This window comes from Bactrocera tryoni, unplaced genomic scaffold (genome assembly GCF_016617805.1).
Source record: "Bactrocera tryoni isolate S06 unplaced genomic scaffold, CSIRO_BtryS06_freeze2 scaffold_25, whole genome shotgun sequence".
NCBI lineage: Eukaryota > Metazoa > Arthropoda > Insecta > Diptera > Tephritidae > Bactrocera > Bactrocera tryoni.
Genome location: NW_024395977.1, coordinates 28,284,914 through 28,308,643, shown reverse-complemented (window position 1 = coordinate 28,308,643; position 23,730 = coordinate 28,284,914). Strand labels below are relative to the sequence as shown.

The following is a 23,730-nucleotide window of genomic DNA, read 5'->3' as shown; positions in this document are numbered from 1 at the left end:
TTCTTTTAAATTTCAGCTCCGCCCTAATTAATGTGTCGTTTTGCAGACTGAATACGATTGCATCTATGCCGGCACCTTTCGGGACCATGTGCCAAAGCAATTTTTCTCCACAAGTCGTCTTCTTACTATTCTTGAAGAAATGTTTGCACATAATTCTTATTGAATGGCTTTAGAGGCCTTAAACGGTACGCGCATCCTCAATCATGCAATATTTCGAACGACTTGCGCAGTTATTTTTTTTTGTAGTCGGCCTATTTTTTCAACCTTTTTTCGGAAATTTTAAGGCATCAAACACAAATATGTGAGACATATTCCATAAGTTTGCAATTTGCCCTTACGTGTGACCCGTTCCTTGCAAATTTTGGACGCACAATCTTTCCTCCTGTGAATAAGGTTTTGCTCGACACATTTTTTTAAATAAATTCATAATTGATACAATTATTCATTCCACTAATTAAGTTAATATAACTACTTTTTACGCCTTTTAAATTCAGTCTTTTTAATTTATGAAACCATTTCACTTTTGATACTATTATTTTGTCACTAAGCACGAGGAATGCTATTTACACTTTTTAAGTTACAGTTAACTGTAAAACTCGACAATGCTATCTTTTCCTCTTTTTTAAAAGTACATACTATTGCCTTTGTTATTATGCAGAAAAGTTACTACATATGTATATGAAAATTTTCAAAAAAAATATGCCATTGTTTCAAAGCTACACCTTTGTTTCTATTTTATTGTCCGTAGTCCGTAACTGTATATAGATGTGAGGTTTCTATATTGTTGTTTTGTGTTTTTTTTCTTGTTTTTTTTTTTTTGAAGAAATGAAATTTTCAAATGATTCTTATATGAATTGGAACAAATACTTATGATTTTAAATATAATTTTTGTATTTATGAATTACAATGAATTTTAACATAAATAGAAAAATACATATCCTATGTCCTTACCCCGGTTCTAAGCTACCTCCCCACCAATTTTTAGCCAAATCGGTTTAGCCGTTCTTGAGTTATAAATCAAATAAACGTGTCGTAATTTAATAGAACTACATAGGTGTACGTAAACTTTATTGATTTACTGTACAGTACTTCTCCAATAAATTACGAACGAAAACAAAAATTTAATGTTTTTAATATAATTTAATAATATTGAATATGATTCAATACAAAAATATGATAATTTAAGTTTAATGTATATAGCATATAAAAAATAATTTTTTTTTAAATACGCCAAATATTTATGTTTTTATTAATGATTAAAGTTAGAACTCCGAATAATTTTTTTGTTCGTTTGTAATTTATTGGACAGATACTGTATATACATAGTTATAGCCGCGGAAAACTTGTAGTTTTCGCGATATTTGCGTTTAAAGTATGTATATAAATATTTACACTTATAAATTTGGTTTGATAACACTTCACTAATTCGTTTGTTTATATTAATTTTTCATTATATAGGCCAAAAATACTTGTAATTCAATATTTAACTTATTGTTCAATTCTATTTATTTAACAATAACAAGAGAGCTACAAGCTTTCAAATGATCAGCCCTTGAACGAATAAAATCCGGGCAATTCCGGTAACGTAGAACCGGCTGTCGTGGGAATTGACGTGTTTGAAGTCTATAACAGCGGTGCTTACGCTATAACTCGCTTTGACATATTTGGCTTTCAAGTAGCTGAGAAAAACATCTTTTACAAAAGCACAGCATTTTTAAGAATAACACTTAAAATGAGCACAACAAGCAAGTTGACCTGCGCTGGTGCCGTCTAACTCATGGTGTCTCACTTGAAACTAATGGTGTGATCATCATTCATTCAGTGCTGGCTGTCATTGGCTCAGCTACATCGCTTTTCTGTTAGTTCAACAAAAATATAGTTGAATTTTTTTTAGGAAACTGTGTTGTTTTAATATTTATTGATGCTCTTGTTGGGTGGATCCAAAGTTGAATTTTTTAGCCAATACGAATCCAAATATGATTATAATACAAGGTCTGTGGCAAAAGAAACAGGACTGTTAAAAAAAACAACAAAAAATCAATATTTTTCAAAAGTTATATTTTTTTATTCAAAGTAGTTTCCTTGTGCTTCGATACAGCGTTTAGCCCGGTCAATTAGCATTTCAAATGAGTGTTTGGTCATTTTTCGGAATGCTCTTGAGAATATCGGTCGTCGCCTTTTGGATAGCTGAAATGTCTTGAAACCAGTGTCCTTTCATGGGCAAATGAAGTTTTCCAAATAGGTAAAAATAACAGGGTGCCAAATCAGGTGAGTAGGGTGAGTGATTAATGGTTAATATGGAGGTTTTTGTCAAAAAATCAAGCGTCGACCGATGACACGGCGCATTATCGCATTACCCTGCCTCACGGTATTGTGGTCGAGCACGACGAATGCGTGAAAAAAGACGCTTCATAACACCAAGGTAAAACACAGTATTAATGGTTTGGCCAGGTGGGACGAACTCTCGGTGTACAATACTTTCGGAATCCTAAAAACAAATCAGCATTGTCTTTATTTTTGACTTCTGAAGACGACCGACCTCTGATCGTCACAGAGGTCCTCACGACCTCCTTGGAATCGCTTAAACCACTCATGCACATTACTACGGGATAGGCACTGATCACCATAAACTTTTTTCATCATTTGAAATGTCTCAGTAAACGTTTTCTCAAGTTTAAAACAAAATTTAATATTTGCTCTTTGTTCAAAATGCATTTTACATACGACCGATGACCAAAAAGCTGCTGTCACTTTTTGATCGATAACATCGATTGTAGTTATCCAATTGTCTTAAAATTTTTACGAAATGTCAAGAAGAGATCAAACTTTTTATTTCATATACCCACCAATAGGTGGCGCCACCAGAAACAGTTATAATTAAAAAAGTTCTGTTTCTTTTGCGACAGACTTTGTATATGGGTTATACTGATTATTGCGCCTGAACAAATTCGTTTTTTTTTTTTAAACGAGCCCTTCAGAAGGTAGGAAGGAAGGGCTAAGTTCGGATGCAACCGAACATTTTATACTCTTGCAACTTGCACAAATCAAAGCCAGGGAAATAATTTTAGGTATAAAACCAATCATATGGAGTAAAGTAAGCCGGATATTCGAAAATCCTGATATTAGTTATATAAGGGCTAGGCCATGTTGTTGCTCAATTTTATCTATTTTAGGCACAAAGATACACAGTTATGATTAAAACACGCCCTCTTATGCGGTAGAAAGTCACCCGGAAATTCGAAAATCTCTTTTTAGTAAGTATATGGTAGGTAAGGGAAGTATTGGTCCGATTTAACCCATTTTCGACATACAGATATACCATTATAACAGAAAGATTATCCCTTAATTTCAGTAATTTTCATCAAAGTCAACTATAGGTACCGGGGTCTAAATATTCGGTACCTTGGGGCTTGAACAGTTTCCATTGGATTTGAACAATTTTTGGTCATAAGGTGGCACACACTAAAGACATTATTCATGCTAAGTTTTATCCCGTTATAATAATTCTTTCTTGATTTGTGTACTGGAAACTGAACGAGTTAATTGGAATTTAAAATTGTGTTATATGGGAAGTAGGCGTGATTGTTGTCCGAGTTTGTCTATTTTCACAATTTGATATGTTGATAAGAATATGGAAAGGATGCCAGGTCGAAGTCGGATCTCGAAATATGGGTTTTCACCAAAAAGTGGGCGGTGTTATGCCCATCGTCCAATTTTCACACTGGCTCCTATAAAGCTCTCTGATACCATCCCGGGGGTAAAATTTAATGTCTCTGGCGTATTTTGTTATTTATTTATTGCGCTTTTAGTTGTTTTTAACAGTACCGTTATATAGGGAGGGAGCGGCGTTATCTTTCGAATTTATCGATTTTCACACTGTCGGTAGAGGTTCTTATAAGATTTATATTTAGCAAATTTAGTTGTTGTAGCTTAAGCGGCTTAGGAGATATGTACATCAGAGAACTGCAACGAGTAATACATTTTTGTTTATACTTAAGTACTGATCGGTTACTCTGCCTGATTCTGTCAGTTCAGTTCATATACACGAAACGCACTGTTTGTCTTCACATCAGCGATAGAGAACAACTTTGAATCTTTAGCGATCAGCTTATACCTGATTTGTTTATGAACGTTCGTATCAGCAGAAAATACCCGAAGTGATGCAAACTCATGCTTCAATGATTGAAATGATCGACAGAGTTTGGTTTGTATATCTTCCCCTAAACACAGATTTACTAGTGCACTTTTGTTCTATTTCAAATACATATGTTTGTATATAAATGTATGTATGTATATAATATATGTACATATGTTATATATATAATGGAAATTCCATCGAGTACATACATACAACAAATGTACATATGTAGACATGTATGTACGTTCTCGATGGAGTTTCCATTGTTTACGCTTCGAAAATTTGTAACATGCGCACATTTTCAAATCTGATACATTTTTGTCCACACATGATTCAAATCAGTCCAGCAGAAAATTGATTTATTGATAGTTTACCCAAAGTTTCAATTCAATTCAAACAATCGTCGCAACCACAGTATATACAGTGGAAAACCTTTTCGTGGTAGCTTTCTGAGGGGTGAATAGCAACCATCTTGGATTTTCAGTGGTAGCAACGCAGTGCTATTGAGGCAGTAAAAAGAGGAAAAAATTACAAATATTGTTATTTAATCTAAATCAAAAATGATTTATGTATGGTATATTTTTATTAATAGATGCTTTAAACGTCATAGTGTGTTATATTTCGTCCTTAAAACATTGATTTACTGATAATCAGATATTTTGCAAGTAGTGAGTTGTTATGTATAAAATGTCTCCCTGATCTTAGATTTCTCGGTGGTGAGTTTTCTACGGCTGTGTTTGTTTACAAAAGCTGCTGCTTTCCCAAGCCAATCTTGGTTTTTAACTTTAAATTCGCTTAATTCATTTAAATAAGTTATTTATAAAATTATATTCCTATATCTAAATGCAAATTACAACTAATTTTTTGTTGTAACGGCTAACCAATTTGTATATGTCAAAAGATAGCTTACCACCCAGGCCTGTATCTTCTTGCATGCAAAAGTTAACAAATTCTTGAAGCGTTTTGAACACTTGTTAAAAAAAACAGCAAGTAATATCCCAGTAAAATTTAAGAAACATGCAAAGTATTTCAAAATAATCACTTAAATAATGTGAATACTTGCATTTCATAATATCCATTAAAGTGTAGCTTATCAAACTTTAAAATTTATATGTAGCTTAAACCCCTGATTACTATGAAAGTAGCAAAAAAAAGTGTTATACAACACCCTAAGATCTTCTAGAGTTGAGTATACATATATACATAGTATGTAAATAAAGCAAAGGTTTATTACTGTATATACTATTCGAATTGATTACCAATGTTGTCTATGCTGAACTGAATTGATTTGATTGTGTTTTTGCCACGACTGTTTGTTCTGATTTTATCATACTCGTTGCAGCTCTCTGATGTACATTAAACTTATTAGCGGGTGTGGCCCATAAGTGCATCTTTTTACTGAGATCCCCTGTACCAAATTACAGCTTTATATCTTAGTCATCCTGTTCATTTATATATATATGATCCTATATCTATCTCGATTAGTGTTACGTGATATGTGATACGTACAGTGATACGGTGATACGTACAAGTTTAACAAAACTATAATAATAAAAAAGTCATACTATTTTATGCCCACAGTAGTATAATCCCTTTTGCTAAACCCAGAGTTTTATAATATTTGTTTAGTCTCTTTATGTGTTTTGTGGGTAGTATACAGATAAAAAATACAAGGTATTTTCCAAAGTATTTGGAATTTACCGCCCCCTGGTTGCGCCATCTATATGTCGATTAGTGCGTTAGAATCTGCCATTGTCCAGTGAGAATTTCATCGATTATAAATGAAGTTATTGCATTTTAGGTGTCAGTATGTTTGTGTTATCGGTGCGAAAATGAGCTTCGAACAAAGAGCCAACATTAAATTTTGTTTTAAAATTGGTAAAACTTTTACCGAAACGTTTCAATTGATGAAACAAGTTTATGGCGATGAGTGCCTATCCTGTAGCAGAAGTGCACGAGTGCCCTGCCAACATTACTTATAAGTGACTTCAAGCAGTTACAATTCAACGTCTGCGATACATTTTTTTCATCGTAGAAGTCACTTCCTTATTGAGAAGTTGTTCCCCGCGGACGTTACTTTCAGAAGTTACGTACTAGTGCCTTGTGGAAGTTACGTATTAGTGACTTGTGGAAGTTAAAATTTTCGTTTTTAAATTTTTTATATTTATTTCAATTCAAAAATATATTACAAAAAAAATAAATAATTAATTCATGTGAATATTAGAAATAAGATTTTTTTAATTTTATAGTTCATTAATTGTTTGTTTGTTTTTTTTTGTACGCTGTCTCGGGCGTGAAGTATGTATGTGCTGTTGACACACTTTATTTATATCCATATCGGTCGAGTTCGAATATTTGGAATGACAGGCATCTGTAGGAAAATAGAATTAATTGATTTCTTTAGAGTTATAGTTTTATGTGAAATATTACTTTTTATTAGTGCAAATGTTGTAAAGCGTTGGATACTGGGTTTGTCATTTGTTCCACGCCAAGTTAAATTAACGGCCATAGCATCCGATATAATGGATTTCAATGCCATTCTTAGGAATGAAGGGAAATTCTTTCCTCCAACTCCATATATGATATTTTTCTAAAATTAAATATGTTCCAAATATACAAATTTATTCATAATTATGGGCATTTAGTATAAGAAAATCGACCTACCAGCTGAGATGTTATTTTGTCGTTCAACAGCAGCTTCTTGTCAAAATCAATAAAATCCTTGACATCCATGAAAGGCAAGGAAGGTATTAGAGACGTATCATCCTTCTTACGCATATTTCTTTGCTGCTTGACTTCGGTTTTTAACGCAACGACTTCTTCCGTCAAAGTTTTTATTATTTTTCCTCGAATTTTTCAAATTTTGTTTGCAAAGAACGTAACTCTTGCAAGATCGTTTGTATGGTTCCTTGATCTGAAGACGCAGCTGTTGTGCTTACTAGAAAATTAAACATTTATTATAAATTGCAAAGAATTAAGATCTATTAAAATATATACCATTCGATATATTCGTCAGTGGGATGTATTGTACTTGGGTATAGCCATCACTCAAAAACAATTCACTCATTTTAATTATATTTTCAATAATATTTCAAATTAAAACACCACGAAACAAATAATTTTACTAGTTCCAAAAACAATATCGCACTTTAGCACTGACCACAAACTGCAGAAGACACAAAACCAATGAACCAGATGTCAACAACTTCTTTTTCTATTCTGTTGTTTTCATCTAATTTAATTTTGCAGTTGCTGCGACTTCAACGTCGGTGATCGCGTTCATTGTTTATCTTTTGCATAACGGGACAACAATCTTTAATTTAACGTCTGGAAGTGACTTAAAAGAGACGCATTTGGCGTTTTCGATAAAAGACTCTTCCAAATGTTGGCAGGGTGGTTTCAACTTTTTCAAAGTAGTGGTGAGGACATAAATGACGATCAACATGTGGGCCAATCAAACTGTGCGTGAATTCATCAAAAATCAGCCGAAATCAATATTGAAATTCATGGAAATGGAATTGAATATATCCAAAATATCGATTTATAGAATTTTAACTGAACATTTGGGATTAAGAAAGGTGTGGACGGTTTGTTCCGCAAAAATTGACAACTACCAAAAATTGCTCTCATCGATCGACGCTTGTGACCGATTATTTGACCAAAAATCACATTTTAACCATTAACCACTCCCCGTATTCACCTGATATGGCACCGTGCGACTTCTTCCTTTCCGGAAAAATGCATTTGCCCACGAAAGGAAAGCGTTATCCAGACGTAGAGGCCATACCGGCCAACGAGCTAAAACACTCGTTCGACATGCTTTTGGATCGTGCAAAAAGCTGTATTGAGCAGAAGGAGACTATTTTGAATGTAATAAATTGATTTTGAGCATACGAATTTTTGAATTGAAAAAATTCCACTGAGTTAAATTTTTTGAAACCGCGGTGTAGAAACGTGCAGTTGAAAAGTAATGTTAATTTGAAAATTCTTTTTTATGTGGTATTTAAACAGGAAATTTTGAATTCTTACAGACACCTTGTAAAATCAAGCTAAAATTCTTGACATGCAGTGTATTGTAGTTTAGCAAAACCGATCTGTAATAAATAAATAATTTTTTATTTAGGAAATAACTTCAAATTAACGAATTAGTGATGAAGTTAGCTACATATTTCTTTTAATTCTAATTTGAATATATTGAATTAAATATTGAATATTATTTTAGGCTGGAAAAGTTAAATTTCGTCCGAAACATGATTCTTTACATGAGACCCGAAGCGGAATAGGTTCCAACCTGAAAAGCGTTATTATCCTTGCTATTTTAATGATATTGATGATGTTTGCAGTGCATTGTACGTGGGTTACAAGTAACGCTTATTCGAGTCCATCGATTGTTCTAGCCTTCCATAACAACCAGGACGGGTAAGTTTTTATTATAAGTAAGTTTTTTTAAAAAAAATAAATAATTTGCAACCATATTGTAATAAGATATTGATATAATTAACTAACAAATATACTAACCGTAAGGAATCTTCTTCTTAATTGGCGTAGACACCGCTTACGCGATTATAGCCGAGTTAACAACAGCGCGCCAGTCGTTTCTTCTTTTCGCTACGTGGCGCCAATTGGATATTCCAAGCGAAGCCAGGTCCCTCTCCACTTGGTCCTTCCAACGGAGTGGAGGTCTTCCTCTTCCTCTGCTTCCCCCGGCGGGTACTGCGTCGAATACTTTCAGAGCTGGAGTGTTTTCATCCATCCGGACAACATGACCTAGCCAGCGTAGCCGCTGTCTTTAATTCGCTGAACTATGTCAATGTCGTCGTATATCTCGTACAGCTCATCGTTCCATCGAATGCGATATTCGCCGTGGCCAATACGCAAAGGACCATAAATCTTTCGCAGAATTTTTCTCTCGAAAACTCGTAACGTCGACTCATCGGTTGCTGTCATCGTCCAAGCCTCTGCATCATATAGCAGTGCGTTGGATTTCCAGGCTGACATTGTTGGAGGTGTTAATACTGGTTCCTAAATATACGGAATTATCTACAACTTCAAAGTTATGACTGTCAACAGTGACGTGAGAGCCAAGTCGCGAGTGCGACGATTGTTTGTTTGACGACAGGAGATATTTCGTCTTGCCCTCATTCACTGCCAGACCCATTTTCTGTGCTTCCTTGTCCAGCCTGGAGAAAGCAGAACTAACGGCGCGGGTGTTGAGGCCGATGATATCGATATCATCGGCATACGCCAGCAGCTGTACACTCTTATAGAAGATGGTACCTTCTCTATTTAGTTCTGCAGCTCGAACTATTTTCTCCAGAAGCAGGTTGAAGAATTCGCACGATAGGGAGTCGCCTTGTCTGAAACCTCGTTTGGTATCGAACGGCTCGGAGAGGTCCTTCCCGATCCTGACGGAGCTTTTCGTGTTGCTCAACGTCAGTTTACATAGCCGTATTAGTTTTGCGGGGATACCAAATTCAGACATCGCGGCATAAAGGCAGCTCCTTTTCGTGCTGTCGAAAGCAGCTTTGAAATCGACGACGAGGTGGTGTGTGTCGATTCTGAATATCTGGTCTGTTGTTGATTTTCCAGGTCTGAAGCCACACTGATAAGGTCCAATCAGTTTGTTGACCCTGGGCTTTAATCTTTCACACAATACGCTCGATAGAACCTTATATGCGATGTTGAGCAGGCTAATCCCACGGTAGCTGGCGCAGATTGTGGGGTCTCCTTTTTTATGGATTGGGCATAGCACACTTAAATTCCAATCGTTGGGCATGCTTTCGTCCGACCATATTTTACAAAGAAGCTGATGGATGCTCCTTATCAGTTCTTCGCAGCCGTGTTTGAATAGCTGGGCCGGCAATCCGTCGGCCCCTGCCGCTTTGTTGTTCTTCAGGCGGGCAATTGCTATTCGAACTTCTTCCTGGTCGGGTAATGGAACGTCTGCTCCATCGTCATCGATTGGGGAATCGGGTTCGCCTTCTCCTGGCGTTGTGCGTTCACTGTCATTCAGCAGGCTGGAGAAGTGTTCCCTCCATAATTTAAGTATGCTCTGGGCATCGGTCACTAGATCACCTTTGGGGGTTCTACAAGAGTGTGCTCCGGTCTTGAAACCTTCTGTAAGCCGCCGCATTTTTTCGTAGAATTTTCGAGCATTACCCCTGTCGGCCAGTCAAGCTCTTCGTACTCACGCATTTCAGCCTCTTTCTTTTTCTGTCTGCAAATGCGTCTCGCTTCCCTTTTCAACTCTCGGTATCTATCCCATCCCGCACGTGTTGTGGTCCATCGTAACGTAGCCAGGTAGGCAGCCTGTTTTCTCTCCTCTGCGACACGGCATTCTTCGTCGTACCAGCTGTTCTTTTGCACTTTCCGAAAACCAATGGCTTCGGTTGCAGCTGTACGTAAGGAGTTTGAAATGCCGTCCCACAGTTCCCTTATACCGAGTTGTTGACGAGTGCTCTCAGAGAGCAGGAGTGCAAGCCGAGTAGAAAATCGTTCGGCTGTCTGTTGTGATTGCAGCTTCTCGACGTCGAACCTTCCTTGTGTTTGTTGGCATGCGTTTTTTGCTGCACAGAGGCGGATGCGAATCTTGGCTGCAAGAAGATAGTGGTCCGAGTCGATGTTAGGACCTCGGAGCGCACGCACATCTAAAACACTGTCTTCCGTCTATCACAACATGATCGATCTGGTTGGTGGTTTTTCGATCCGGAGACAGTCAGGTGGCTTGATGAATCTTTTTATGCTGGAATCTAGTACTACAGATAACCATATTTCGGGCCCCGGCGAAGTCAATCAGCCTCAACCCATTTGGGGATGTTTCGTCGTGGAGGCTGAATTTACCGACCAGTGCCAAATATACCTTCTTTGCCCACCTTGGCGTTAAAGTCGCCAAGCACGATTTTGACATCGTGGCGGGGGCAGCTCTCGTAAGTGCGCTCCAAGCGCTCATAGAAGGCATCTTTGGTCCCATCGTCCTTCTCTTCCGTCGGGGCGTGGGCGCAAATCAGCGATATGTTGAAGAACCTCGCTTTGATGCGGATTGTGGCTAGATGCTCATTCACCGGAGTGAATGATAGTACTCGGCGACGAAGTCTCTCTCCCACCACGAATCCAACACCAAACTTGCGATCCTTTATATGGCCACTGTAGTAAATGTCACAAGGACCTACTCGTGTCTGTACTTGTCCCGTCCATCGCATTTCTTGGACGGCGGTGATGTCAGCCTTTATTTTCGCGAGGACATCAACCAGCTGGGCAGCGGCACCTTCCCAATTAAGGGTCCGGACATTCCAGGTGCATGCCCTCAAATCGTAGTCCTTATTTCGTTTGCCCTCGGGGGGTCTCTCATCCGAGGCTGATTGTTGATTTTCATTGGTAAGATTTTTTACGTGGCGGGTCCCAAACCCAGCGCACAACCCTGCGGAGGGGATGTTTCGCCTTCTCACATTAGCTCGCCTTCGAACGGATGTTCTTAGGCTACCCAGAGGACACTTGGTCAAAGACCGGAAGTAGTGAGCTGCTTGAGTCATATGTAAAAGAATCGTTTCTGGCCACTCCCAAGTGAATGGCGATCAGAGAACATTCCGCACTTGCGTGAAGGAATAATTGAGTATAATTTCGGAATTTACAGGATTCGTCGTTTTCAAATTCCCAGTCGGTTAGGTGCAGATTTGCGAATAATCAGAATGGGAACCATGCTGCCTAATCGATCTCATATGGACAGTGGAGGTGCTTTGTTGACTCCTCGGGTGGCAGTGCGCGAACTTGGTGCTGATTGCACAGCCGTAGCGGCTAATGTCGCAGTAGTACGTTGGCAGCATGGGGCAACGTAACTCGTGGTTCACTCCCGGTGTGTCTTAAGACCTCAGCAGATCTTAAAATGGCTCTGTTCCCATGACAGTCGGGTCTACGTAACCGGCATGGACGATGACAACATTTGATGAGTCGTCTTTTTTAGTTTTCGAGAGAAAGGTTCCGCGGAAGATTTATGATTCTTTGGGCATTGGCTACGGCGAATACCGCATTCGATGGAACAATGAGCGTATGAAATATACGACAACATTAACATAGTTCAGCGAATGAAAAGACAGCGGCTACGCTGGTTAGGTCATGTCGTCCGAATGAACAAAAAAAGTCCAGCTCTGAAGGTATCCAACGTAGTAAGTACCGGGGAAAGCAGACCAGGTAGAGAACGATCTGGGTTCGCTTGGAATCGACTGGCGCGCTGTTGTTAACTCGGTTATAAGCGCGTTAGCGGTGTCTACGCCAGTTCAGAAGAAGAGGTGGAGTTTTGATGGAGCGTTTTAGCGCAGACCAGTAGAAAAATTTCACCTTGCCGGCGTTGGACTCAGTGTCCAACCGGCTATCGTGTGAATTGAGCGCCGCCGCTCTCCGTGAATAGCCTCCACGTCTTCGGAGCTCAATAAAGCAGTTATATTTCAGTGGAATCAAGCTTCTCTTCACACTTCATCCATCTCCCAACCCTATACCATGACGGCTCAGCCTGTTTCATATGTCAGACGAAATCGTGATGTAAACCTATTTATTTTAGGCTATTCTAATGAGCTTCACTATCCTTGGCCTTATTTTAGATGCTAAAACTTTTAATGGTAGTCTGATATACAGTGGACCAATAAAGTTTACATACACCTAATTCTATTAAATTCCGACACGTTTATTTGTTTCAAAATGAATAAATTTTATGGTTTTTTTCTATCCATTTCAAGATATGTATATTTAACATTAAATATAGCATATACAAAATTTTTTTTTTACACAAATAAAAAAAATTAAAGCTGAAGCTTAAAATGAGCATAATTTATATCAAACAAGTTTACGTACGCTAATGATTGTTTATATAACTCAAAAGTAATTACAATACTTTTAAAGGTTTTTGGCCTACATTTTGTTGCTATTATTGTCCCTAGACATCGGTGTATGCTCCCCACTCAATTTTGTATTATTTCCGGATGTTTTGACCCACTAAGTCCATGATCCAGTTTTTTGGCCTTATTTTAATGAAATTCGATGTTTTCGAATACGGTTTTCCAAAAAGTTCTAGATATTTTGGAAAAGATTAATGTATGGTGATTGTGAAGATTGCGGGACCTATGGAGTTATTTTTAATTCCATAACAACCATTCACGTACAAGATAACACGTGTGTTTTGGGTCGTTATCCTGCAGAGAACGTTTAATATAGAGAAGGTTCACCGCGTTGCCAAACTTACGATATTTCATTTTTTGGAGGGGTACTCTTTTCTATTAGTGGATTTCACCGCGAAAGGAGGGGTACTCTTTTCTATAAGCGGATTTCACCAATATTTAACAGGAGCGTCGAAAATAGCAGAATTGAGCATTTTCAGTGTTAAATGCATATTTACAATGCGCAAACGGCTATGGATATCATTTATATATATTCTCCATATATTTGATAACAAAGCTCATTAGTATGTACATATGTATGTATGTATATGCAATTTGACCTATTTAATGATAAATTCCATTCAATCTGTTGAAATGTATAATAAAGTGTAAGGTTTGTATTATTACTTAAATATTTAATTAATATAATTATAAGTAATATAGGTTTATTAAGTTATACATATACATATGTACATATTTAATGCTTTGGGCATTAGAAGTTTTGAGAACATCTTAAAAGACGATGTCATATGCATATAAATATGTGTACATGCAAACAGATTTTGAAAAACCGTAAGCATAAAGTTCACATATTCACATATATATGTACATATGTAAATTTGTGTTCATGTAAGCAAATTTGAAAGAATTATTCGCATAATGTTTGTATATTTGTCTACATACAACTTTATGTGTAAATATATACACCCATTGTTTCATACATAAACTTCGTTGTCACGGACAACCAATGGCCGAACTTCACGTTTTGTCAAAAAGTCAATGTGTTGTTGGTAGAAAATCCGAGCTGTACCAAAAAAAATCAACCGATTGTCACCGCTTCCCTTGCCGCTGTACAGCTCCGCCTACAAACCAGCGTAAATATGTATGTTTGTGCGTGAGCTTGCATACATATCGACGCAGCTGTGTAAAAATATTTCAGAATCACAAAATATTTTTCACATTCCTTGACAAATACAGTCAATCCCGGTTATGTGCCACAATCAAAGATACAGATATTTGTAATTAGTTAAAAATAAAAATATAATATGGTACATAAGCGACCGCGGATACTTAAACGAGTCGTTCTTAAAACAATAATTTCTATGTGTTTTAAAAAACAAACTGTGAGATGCAGCAAGATATAATATAGGCTGTTAAGAGTGATGAGGGAGGGATTTGATTTTCATTTAAGCGGAGTACTATTTAGTCGGGATTGACTGTACACATGAATCAGAGCAATATTGAATATTTTCTTTGAAACATTTCTTGAATTGAAAATCGACAAATAAACTATGTTGTCTATTTTATTTTAATATTTTTTAGTACTTATATTTGCGGGGTTGACACTTTTTCCTTCTCATACATTTCAGAAATATATTCAATTTATGATTTTTAGCTTTTGAAATCGTCGCGAAAAGACTCTTGTAGGCAAGGCATGCTCGGGGAGATGAAATGGCGTCTGCTTTTATGAATGAATCGAATATGCTTTTTGAAAGTACGTTTGCGTTCATGAATGAACATTTTGTTGTTGGGTAATTTACAATAAATTTTGACGTCGGCAATTTGGCTGCCATATTGGTTTCTGATGCTTTTTCAAACGATTGTTGGTTTTGTAAAACAATATTTGTAATTTTTGCTGGTGACATATCCACATGTGAACGCATGCGAGTATGTATGTTGTGTATGCATTGTTTGTGTGGGAATGTCATACGCACATATTTACATGTGTACTCATATTGTAAGTATGTATGATGGTTTTTGAGACTATTGTTGTATTTCAGAAGAATGTTTGTATTTTTTGATTTACATGCGTACGCATATATTATTTGTGTGAGAATGCCATACGCACATACATACATATGTTTGTACGGAAATATAGAGAAGCGCGCGCTTTTTATATTACTGATAAATGATAATATCTTGATTTGAAATTGATTTGTACTTGCATACATACATACATACATACATATGTATCTGCAGGAAAGATGCGTATGAATGTTTTAAATGATAAGAGGTATGATTTACATACATATGTATGTATATTATTATTGTAATATATTATGATTTTAGGATATTACGATAATACTTCATATACATATATAGCATATGCATATGTATGCATAAGTAAATGTATGTATATGAAATTATAATATATTATCAAAGATAAGAAATATTTAAAAAGTAGCTTTTATTTGGACATTAACTACAAACATTACCATGAAAATAGCATAATTAAATAATAATGTTATCAATTTTGCATGAATTCACAAAAATTCGCAAAATGATATTCATATCAATTGATATGATTGCATGTAAACGTATAAAAATATAAGCAAAAGAGCAACATACGTCTGTAATAGCAATGTATATTTCTGAGCATAATTTTCAATCAATACTCAGCTCTGTTCACTCATTTCTGTTAAAATTTCTCCTTCTGAGCCAAAAGTGGTGAAATCCACTAATAGGATTTTGTTAGCTCTTGACAGTTCACACGCTTGTCCGCAGTTGAACCTTCTCTATATTAAACGTTCTCTGTATCCTGTTTTAAATTGATTTTGCTGCTATTAACAGCCGATTTAAGCACATTTTTTTCTTAAAATATTCAGATACATATGCTTATCCATGTTTTCACTAATAAAGTCCAAATGCCCAATTCTAGATGCAAACATACACCCGCAAACCATAACATTACCCCCACAGTGCTCTTCATTGATCTTTCTCCACACTTTTCGTGATCTATTCGAACCAAATATACTAAATTTTGATTCGTCGTTGAACACAATACGGTTTGTTTAAATATTGTTTAGCAAACGCCGGCCTCTTTTTATTAACCTTACTTATGTATGGCTTACGACGCGCGACTCGTCTATGATAACCAGCACTCTTCAACACATTCTTTACTGTTTCGGTATTTATTTTTTTTGTGTACATTACAAAAATAGATAAGCATATGTATCTGAACATTTTAAGAAAGCATTGAGAAATTATGCTCACTTTAAGCTTCAGCTTTATTTTTTTTTATTTGTGTAAAAAAAAAATATTTTGATATGCTATATTTAATGTTAAATATACATTTCTTGAAATGGACAGAACAAAACCACAAAATTTATTCATTTTGAAACAAATAAACGTGTCGGAATTTAATAGAACTAGGTGTATGTGTGTAAACTTTATTGGTCCACTGTATATATATTTGTGAGTTTGGCCTGCTGAACTTGGGCCCTCCAAACGTCTCGGTCTCGGCCCTTGCTTCAGTGGTGAATGTTGTGGCCTCTACATCTTTCCTTTGTGCTCCGTTGTCCATTTTCGTTACATAGCCGGGGCATCTTTGCGCTGCGCTTTGATAAAGCGTATGACTTTTTCAACTTTTATAACTGGTATAGCTCATCGTTCCACCTTATATGTCCCTCGACAATATCTTTTATTGCTCCAGAGATTTTTCTTAGGATCTTTCTTTCGAAGACTTTAATTTTGGTTTTGTCCTTTTCGAGTAGTGTCCATGATCCTGCTCAATGTCACAAAACTGGACGAATGGTGCAAAAGATGCGGCGACTAACAGAAGGTTTCAAAGCCGGAACATACTTGTAAAACCCTCAGAGGTGATTTAGTGACTAATGCCCAGAGCATACTAAAATTATAGAGGGAACACTTCTCCAGCCTGCTGAATGACAGTGAAAACATAACACCAGGAGAAGGCGAACCCGATTCCACAATCGCTGCCCGACCATGAAGAAGTTTGAATAGCAATTACCCGCCTGAAGAACAACAAAGCGGGGGGAGCGGATATATTGCCGGTTGAGCTATTCAAATACGGCGGCGAAGAACTGATAAGAAGCATGCATCAGCTTCTTTGTAGAATATAGGCGAACGAAAGCATGCCCGACTATAGGAATTTAAGTGTGCTCTGCCAAATCCTCGAAAAGTGAGACTCTACAATCTGCGCCAACTACAGTGGGATAAGCCTCTTCAACATCGCGTATAAGGTTCTATCGAGCGTATTGTCTGAAAGATTAAAGCCCACCGTCAAAAAACTGATTGGACCTTATTAGTGTGGCTTTAGACCTGTAAATTCAACATGTGATATTCACCATGTGCCAAATCGTGGAAAACACCCGTGAAAAGAGAATCGACACAATCCACCTCTTCATCGATTTCAAAGTTGCTTTTGGCAGCACGAAAAGGAGCTGCCTTTATGAATTTGGTATCCCCTCAAAACTAATGCGGCTGTGTAAACTGACGTTGAGCAATACCAAAACTCGTATCAGAATCGGCAAGGACATCTCCGAGCCGTTCGATAAAAAACGAGGTATCAGACAAGGCGATACCATATCATGCGACTTTTTTAATATGCTGCTGGAGGAAATAATTCGAGCTGGAGGTTCTTTGCGCATTGGCAATAGCGAATATTGCAATCTGTGGACGATGAGCTGTACGAGATATACGACGACATTGACATAATTCAATGAAACTCGGTACACATGTTCATTAGCCCCCTATGGAGGTTCGTATTGCAGATAGGTGACAGCGACTATTTCTACGCCCACAAAAGGTCGTTAAGGAAAAGTTATAAAGTGTAAATGTTAAGCCACGCCTATTTTCTATATACATATGTTATTTAAATTTCATATATTCTTTAACTTTACGGTATATAAGTAAATCGTGAGAATGACTTAATGAAACTATAACTTTGGGAAAAAAGTAGCTTATAGGTATGCCATCAAGAATTCTACTTTATCTACAACTGGGAGTTCTGTTACTTTTTCTGGCTAAATATCTTTAGAGGAAGATGTAAACGTTTCATTAGGAAAATACCGTAAAAAAATATTTAAACGACTAATAAAGGTTTTAAAATGGACATTTTGCTGAGGATGGGCTGTATTGGAAATGCATAGTAATGATTTAATAAAATCTGAGTGGTATTTTATGGAAAAATTCGTTATACCGGAAATATCAAGCAGTATCAATACTATGATTGTAGATTTTTTTGTTGTACAAATAATGATCGACTATTTAATTTGAAAAAAAAACAGTATTTCGATTAAAAAAAAAACTCTTTTCTCTTCACTTTGCGGCATCAGTCACACTTCAAAGAGTTGCCCTATATGCTAACGCCAAAAACTACAAACTGGTTAAAGTATAAAAAATACATCAGCACACACATAGAACTCGAACCAAATTTAGATACACGGGCCGATATTGAAAACATCATCGCAGCATTCGAATCAACGGAAGTGGCAGGTTCATAAGTCTCCAGCCTAAAATAACTGCCCTCAGAAGCGAGGAACAGCGTGCACAGCACAAGTATATTCAAAAGCTGTCACCGACTAGTACAAAACACCCGTTGTGGAAAGTACATCAAACTCTAAGTGCGCCAATAAAGTATGAAATGCCAATACGTGACAATAATGGCAAATGGGCTCGGAGTGATGCAGAAAAATCAGCAACCTTCGCTGCTCATCTAAAAAATGTCTTCCAGCCAAACCCAGAAACTAATGACTTTACACTGCTAACCGTACCCTATTTGGTGGAATCTGAGCAATTGAAATTCGTACCTAGAGATATCAAAATTAATTATGGAGAAATTGAAACTGCTTAACCTCCAATTGGGTAGGGTATGCACAACTCACTTACACCCGCGATTAAGCATACAAATGAAAATGCGCGAGTAATTTTGTGTACAATTAACTTTAATGTTTTATAATATATTTTAAATACAATACAATTATCTATATACATATCTAAATAGAATTGGAACTGTGGTGTTTTGTTAGTTTAGCGGCATGCGATGTCTTCGTGTGGTGACCGCTTGCTGGGTGTGGTGATGTTCTCAATTGTGGTGTGATGTATTGTCATCAGCTGTGGTGAATTAAGCTGTCTTATTAAGGTGCGCCAGATTTTCCGGGTAAAGTGGGTGGATGCTTAACTCATTTAAACATCCTGACCCCCCTAGGCGAATATTTTGTATATATTATTGTGTATATATATGCGATGGAATGTATATCGGCGTACTGCCATAAATGCTGAAAATGGCTTTGGTTTCAAAAATATTTTAGTATGTATTTGATTTTACGTTCATACGATAAGAAACTATATATTGCGCATTTACGAGTTTGTAACTGCTTTTCGTAGTTATTATATAAAGCGGTTGTTTCTTTGATAGTTATTTTGTGGATAATTTATTACTTGCTTTTTCTGTATTGTCGCCAAATAAATCGGCGTATGAAGGATAGTATCTCCACGTCTGGCTCATATAGGACCATAATGGGTACTCCTTAACCCTGGATTAGGACTATGAAATTAGAGGGATCTTGCGAGGGTGTGGCCGTGAATAGAGAACGGCTTCGATTCGGGAAGTAGATAATTCTTTATAATTATGCTTTGTATAGCTGTTTCCCATAACCCACCCATATGATAAGCGCTTGGATATGTGCGATAAGAGCGACCTTTGTTTTTTTTAAATGTATGTGAGTCACTGTATCGCATAGAGAATATGGTGATCCCTTAACTTTCTTTTTGAGTTTTTGCTCATAATTTGAAATTTTAGCTATCAAGCAATATTGAACGAAATGTCTCGATTTGTTGACTTTCTAGTATGTACAATTGAGGATATAAGCGATATTATTTACATTGCCCTATTGAATTAGTAATTAGATTGTGTTCGTGGTATCGCATTGTCTGCGCACATATGTAGATGTTGCGCAATTATGGATATTCAGAAACAGTATTAGCTTGGTATGTGGGGAATAGTTTACCCATCGCTGTATTTATATCTGCAAAATTTTAGTTTGGTTTCATTTGTTCGTCCCATAAATCTTGCGTCAGTAATCATAAGTGGCGAAGGCCACCATGGGGGGTCGAAAAGTGACATATATTTGAATATTCATCAGATTGAATTCTGACATTGTTTTTTCTGTCAATATGTGGGATGTTGGACAATTGTGGCTCTAAAGGTAGTCGTGGGACGTACTGGCCATCATTTGATCTCGTAGATGTGGCTTTAGAGAAGCCCTCATAATACCGATGTTATAGAGTTTTGTTCGTTAGGGGGGTACGGTTTTTTAACTTTTGAAATTTCCTTAATTGTGAATTAAGGTATTTGTTTGTTTTATACTCAACTTGAGGTGGTATTGTGGTAACTAGTTCTGTAACTAGTCCACTTTGTGTTTCACTGTGCAGCGTTTGAGCTTTTTGTGCCTTTGAGCAACATGGTGTCTCTTGGCAATTAGAATTTTGGGATTCGGGATTTGCTTTTGCAATTAAACCCGTGGTTCTTTTTGTATGAGCGCTCCTTTGGGGTGAAATGGGATATGTGCTGTAATGAAGCATCGAATGGTGTCTTTTTTGACAATATAAGCAATTAAGCCGACGGACTACCGGCCGAGCTATTCAAACACGGCGGCGAAGAACTAATAGGGAGCATGCATCAGCTTCTTTGTAAAATATGGTCGGACGAGAGCATGCCCAACGATTGGAATTTAAGTGTGCTATGCCCAATCCATAAAAAAGGAGACCCCACAATCTGCGCCAACTACCGTGGGATTAGCCTCCTCAACATCGCATATAAGGTCCTATCGAGCGTATTGTGTGAAAGATTAAAGCCCACCGTCAACAAACTGATTGGACCTTATCAGTGTGGCTTTAGACCTGGAAAATCAACAACCGACCAGATATTCACCATGCGCCAAATCTTGGAAAAGACCCGTGAAAGGAGAATCGACACACACCACCTCTTCGTCGATTTCAAAACTGCTTTCGACAGCACGAAAAGGAACTGCCTCTATACCGCGATGTCTGAATTTGGTATCCCCGCAAAACTAATACGGCTGTGTAAACTGACGTTGAGCAACACGAAGAGCTCCGTCAGAATCGCGAAGGACCTCTCCGAGCCGTTCGATACCAAACGAGGTTTCAGACAAGGCGACTCCCTATCGTGCGACTTCTTCAACCTGCTCCTGGAGAAAATAGTTCGAGCTGCGGAACTAAACAGAGAAGGTACCATCTTCTATAAGAGTGTACAGCTGTTGGCGTATGCCGACGATATTGATATCATCGGCCTCAACACCCGCGCCGTTAGTTCTGCTTTCTCTAGGCTGGACAAGGAAGCACAGAAAATGGGTCTGGTAGTGAACGAGGGCAAATCGAAATATCTCCTGTCATCAAACAAACAGTCGTCGCACTCGCGACTTGGCTCTCACGTCACTGTTGACAGTCATAACTTTGAAGTTGTAGATAATTTCGTCTGTTTAGGAACCAGCAACACCACTAATAATGTCAGCCTGGAAATCCAACGCAGGATTGCTCTTGCCAACAGGTGCTACTTCGGACTGAGTAGGCAATTGAAAAGTAAAGTCCTCTCTCGACGAACAAAAGCAAAACTCTATGAGTCGCTCATAATTCCCGTCCTGCTATATGGTTGCAGAGGCTTGGGCGATGACAGCAACCGATGAGTCGACGTTACGAGTTTTCGAGAAAAAATTCTGCGAAAGATTTATGGTCCTTTGCGCATTGTGCCACGGCGAATATCGCATCCGATGGAACGATGAGCTGTACGAGATATATGACGACATTGACATAGTTCAGCGAATTAAAAGACAGCGGCTACGCTGGCTGGGTCATGTTGTCCGGATGGATGAAAACACTCCAGCTCTGAAAGTATTCGAAGCAGTACCCGCCGGAAGCAGAGGAAGAGGAAGACCTCCTCTCCGTTGGAAGGACCAAGTGGAGAAGGACCTGGCTTCGCTTGGAATATCCAATTGGCGCCACGCAGCGAAAAGAAGAAACGACTGGCGCGCTGTTGTTAACTCGGCTATAATCGCGTAAGCGGTGTCTACGCCAATTAAGAAGAAGAAGAAGCAATTAAATTTGCTTTTGCAATTTGTATATGTATGCGCATGTAACAGGCAATTTGTAAGTTTTTGCCCTTTTTTCCATAGTTCGCATGACGTTTGTTTTCTTTGTTCTGATGTGAACGTTTGTATTTTGTGAAGGCTTTTGTTTAAATTTTTGTTGCTTCTAGCTTGGGGTCTATTTAAGCTTCCATTTTGGTCGTATTTAATGTTCTTTGTTTTGATTATTTTTTCTTTTAACCTTTCCGCAATTTAATATTGGGTGGTGAGAAAATCTTTCATTTGTTGCCACGTTGGGCACTTCGTTCGTGATGAGAACGATTGCTCCCACAAAAGTAACGATTTTTCTGGTAATGCGGCAGTGCATATATTTACCAGAATTGGGTCCCACCTGTCTTTGGGGATATTTAGTGTCGATAAGACCGACAAACAATTTGAAACTGTGGATTCTAGTTTGATGAATTCTACATTTGTTTCTTTCTTAATTTTTGGCAAGTTCATTAGTCTCGTTACTTGTTTATCGACCAGTATTCTTTCATTTTCGTATCTTGCTTTTAGAGCTTCACAAGCCAAATTGAAATTATCGTCATTGAGAGCGAACTGTTTTACTATTATGCCTGCTTGACCTTTGGTTTTGTATCTCAGGTGATACAGTTTTTGTGCTTTTGATAGTTGCGGATGGTTGATGTAAACGGCTGAAAACATGTCCAGAAAGGACGGCCATTTTTCATAACCTCTATAAAATGTTTCTGTGTCACATGCGGACACCTCGAGGTGGATGCCTGAACTTGCCTTTTGACTGTCTATTTGTGGCAGCTCTACTCTACTGTGGGGAGTAGGTGCAATTGCTTTTATTAGCTTTTGTTTTCGTATATTGCGGTAGCAGGTAATTTAAAATTTTGTGGTAGATCTGAATAGTCAGAATCTATAATGGCGTCATGAGCTGTTTGGAGGCGAGTCCAAAAATTTTTAAGATTTTGGCCTTTTACTTATAACGATTCAGAGTTTTCGTGAATCGGTGAGGAGGCAAATCTAGTGCAGTATCTTATTAAACTGTCACTTTGTGAAATGAATTTAGCAACCGGTTTTGAGCGTGTAGTTCCTGCAGGTGTATTTTTTTTTTTTGTGTCATTATGAACTATTTTTGTTATCTAATATATAAAAATAAGTAGGGTTTTCCCTCCTGACGCTATAACTCCAGAACGCACGAACCGATTTCCACGGTTTTGCATTCGTTGGAAAGGTCTCGCGCTCCGTGAGGTTTATAGCAAAGAAAATACAGGAAAGACCAATCGCTTAGTGTTTGCGGGATATATTTAGAAAGTCATTGTTTTTCACATGAGCAGTTATACGTTGCGTGTTCGCGAGTTGGGAAACCATCCGCTTTGTTTGTGTTAACATCAGACCAAAAAACAAAAAATGTGGTTTACCAAAGAGCACTTCAATGAAACGGATAATTTGCGGACACGTATAATGCTTCGATTCAGTATTTACTTTGGATTCACTTTCATTTACTTAGAGAAGTTCAACTAAATAACACTTAATTTTTGTAATCGAAATGAATTCATTACTGTTATATGATAATATAATATATATGATATAT

General features: G+C 37.4%; 2 protein-coding genes across 2 annotated transcripts in view; one reads left to right on the top strand and one right to left on the bottom strand.

The window, feature by feature from the left end:
- Nucleotides 1-23,730, top strand: part of LOC120780298 (dolichyl-diphosphooligosaccharide--protein glycosyltransferase subunit STT3B) — a 119,911-nt gene that overhangs the window by 7,600 nt on the left and 88,581 nt on the right. Inside the window, exon 2 of the mRNA XM_040112589.1 lies at nt 8,361-8,557. Within this exon, the coding sequence (XP_039968523.1) occupies nt 8,361-8,557 (197 nt within the window). The remainder of the gene's footprint in view (nt 1-8,360; nt 8,558-23,730) is intronic.
- On the bottom strand, nt 6,431-7,074 carry LOC120780299. The gene is made up of 2 exons (XM_040112590.1): nt 6,803-7,074; nt 6,431-6,728 (listed from the first exon to the last, which is right to left on the bottom strand). The coding sequence occupies exons 1-2, from the start codon at nt 6,914-6,916 to the stop codon at nt 6,465-6,467; spliced, it is 378 nt and encodes a 125-aa protein (XP_039968524.1). The 5' UTR covers nt 6,917-7,074; the 3' UTR covers nt 6,431-6,464.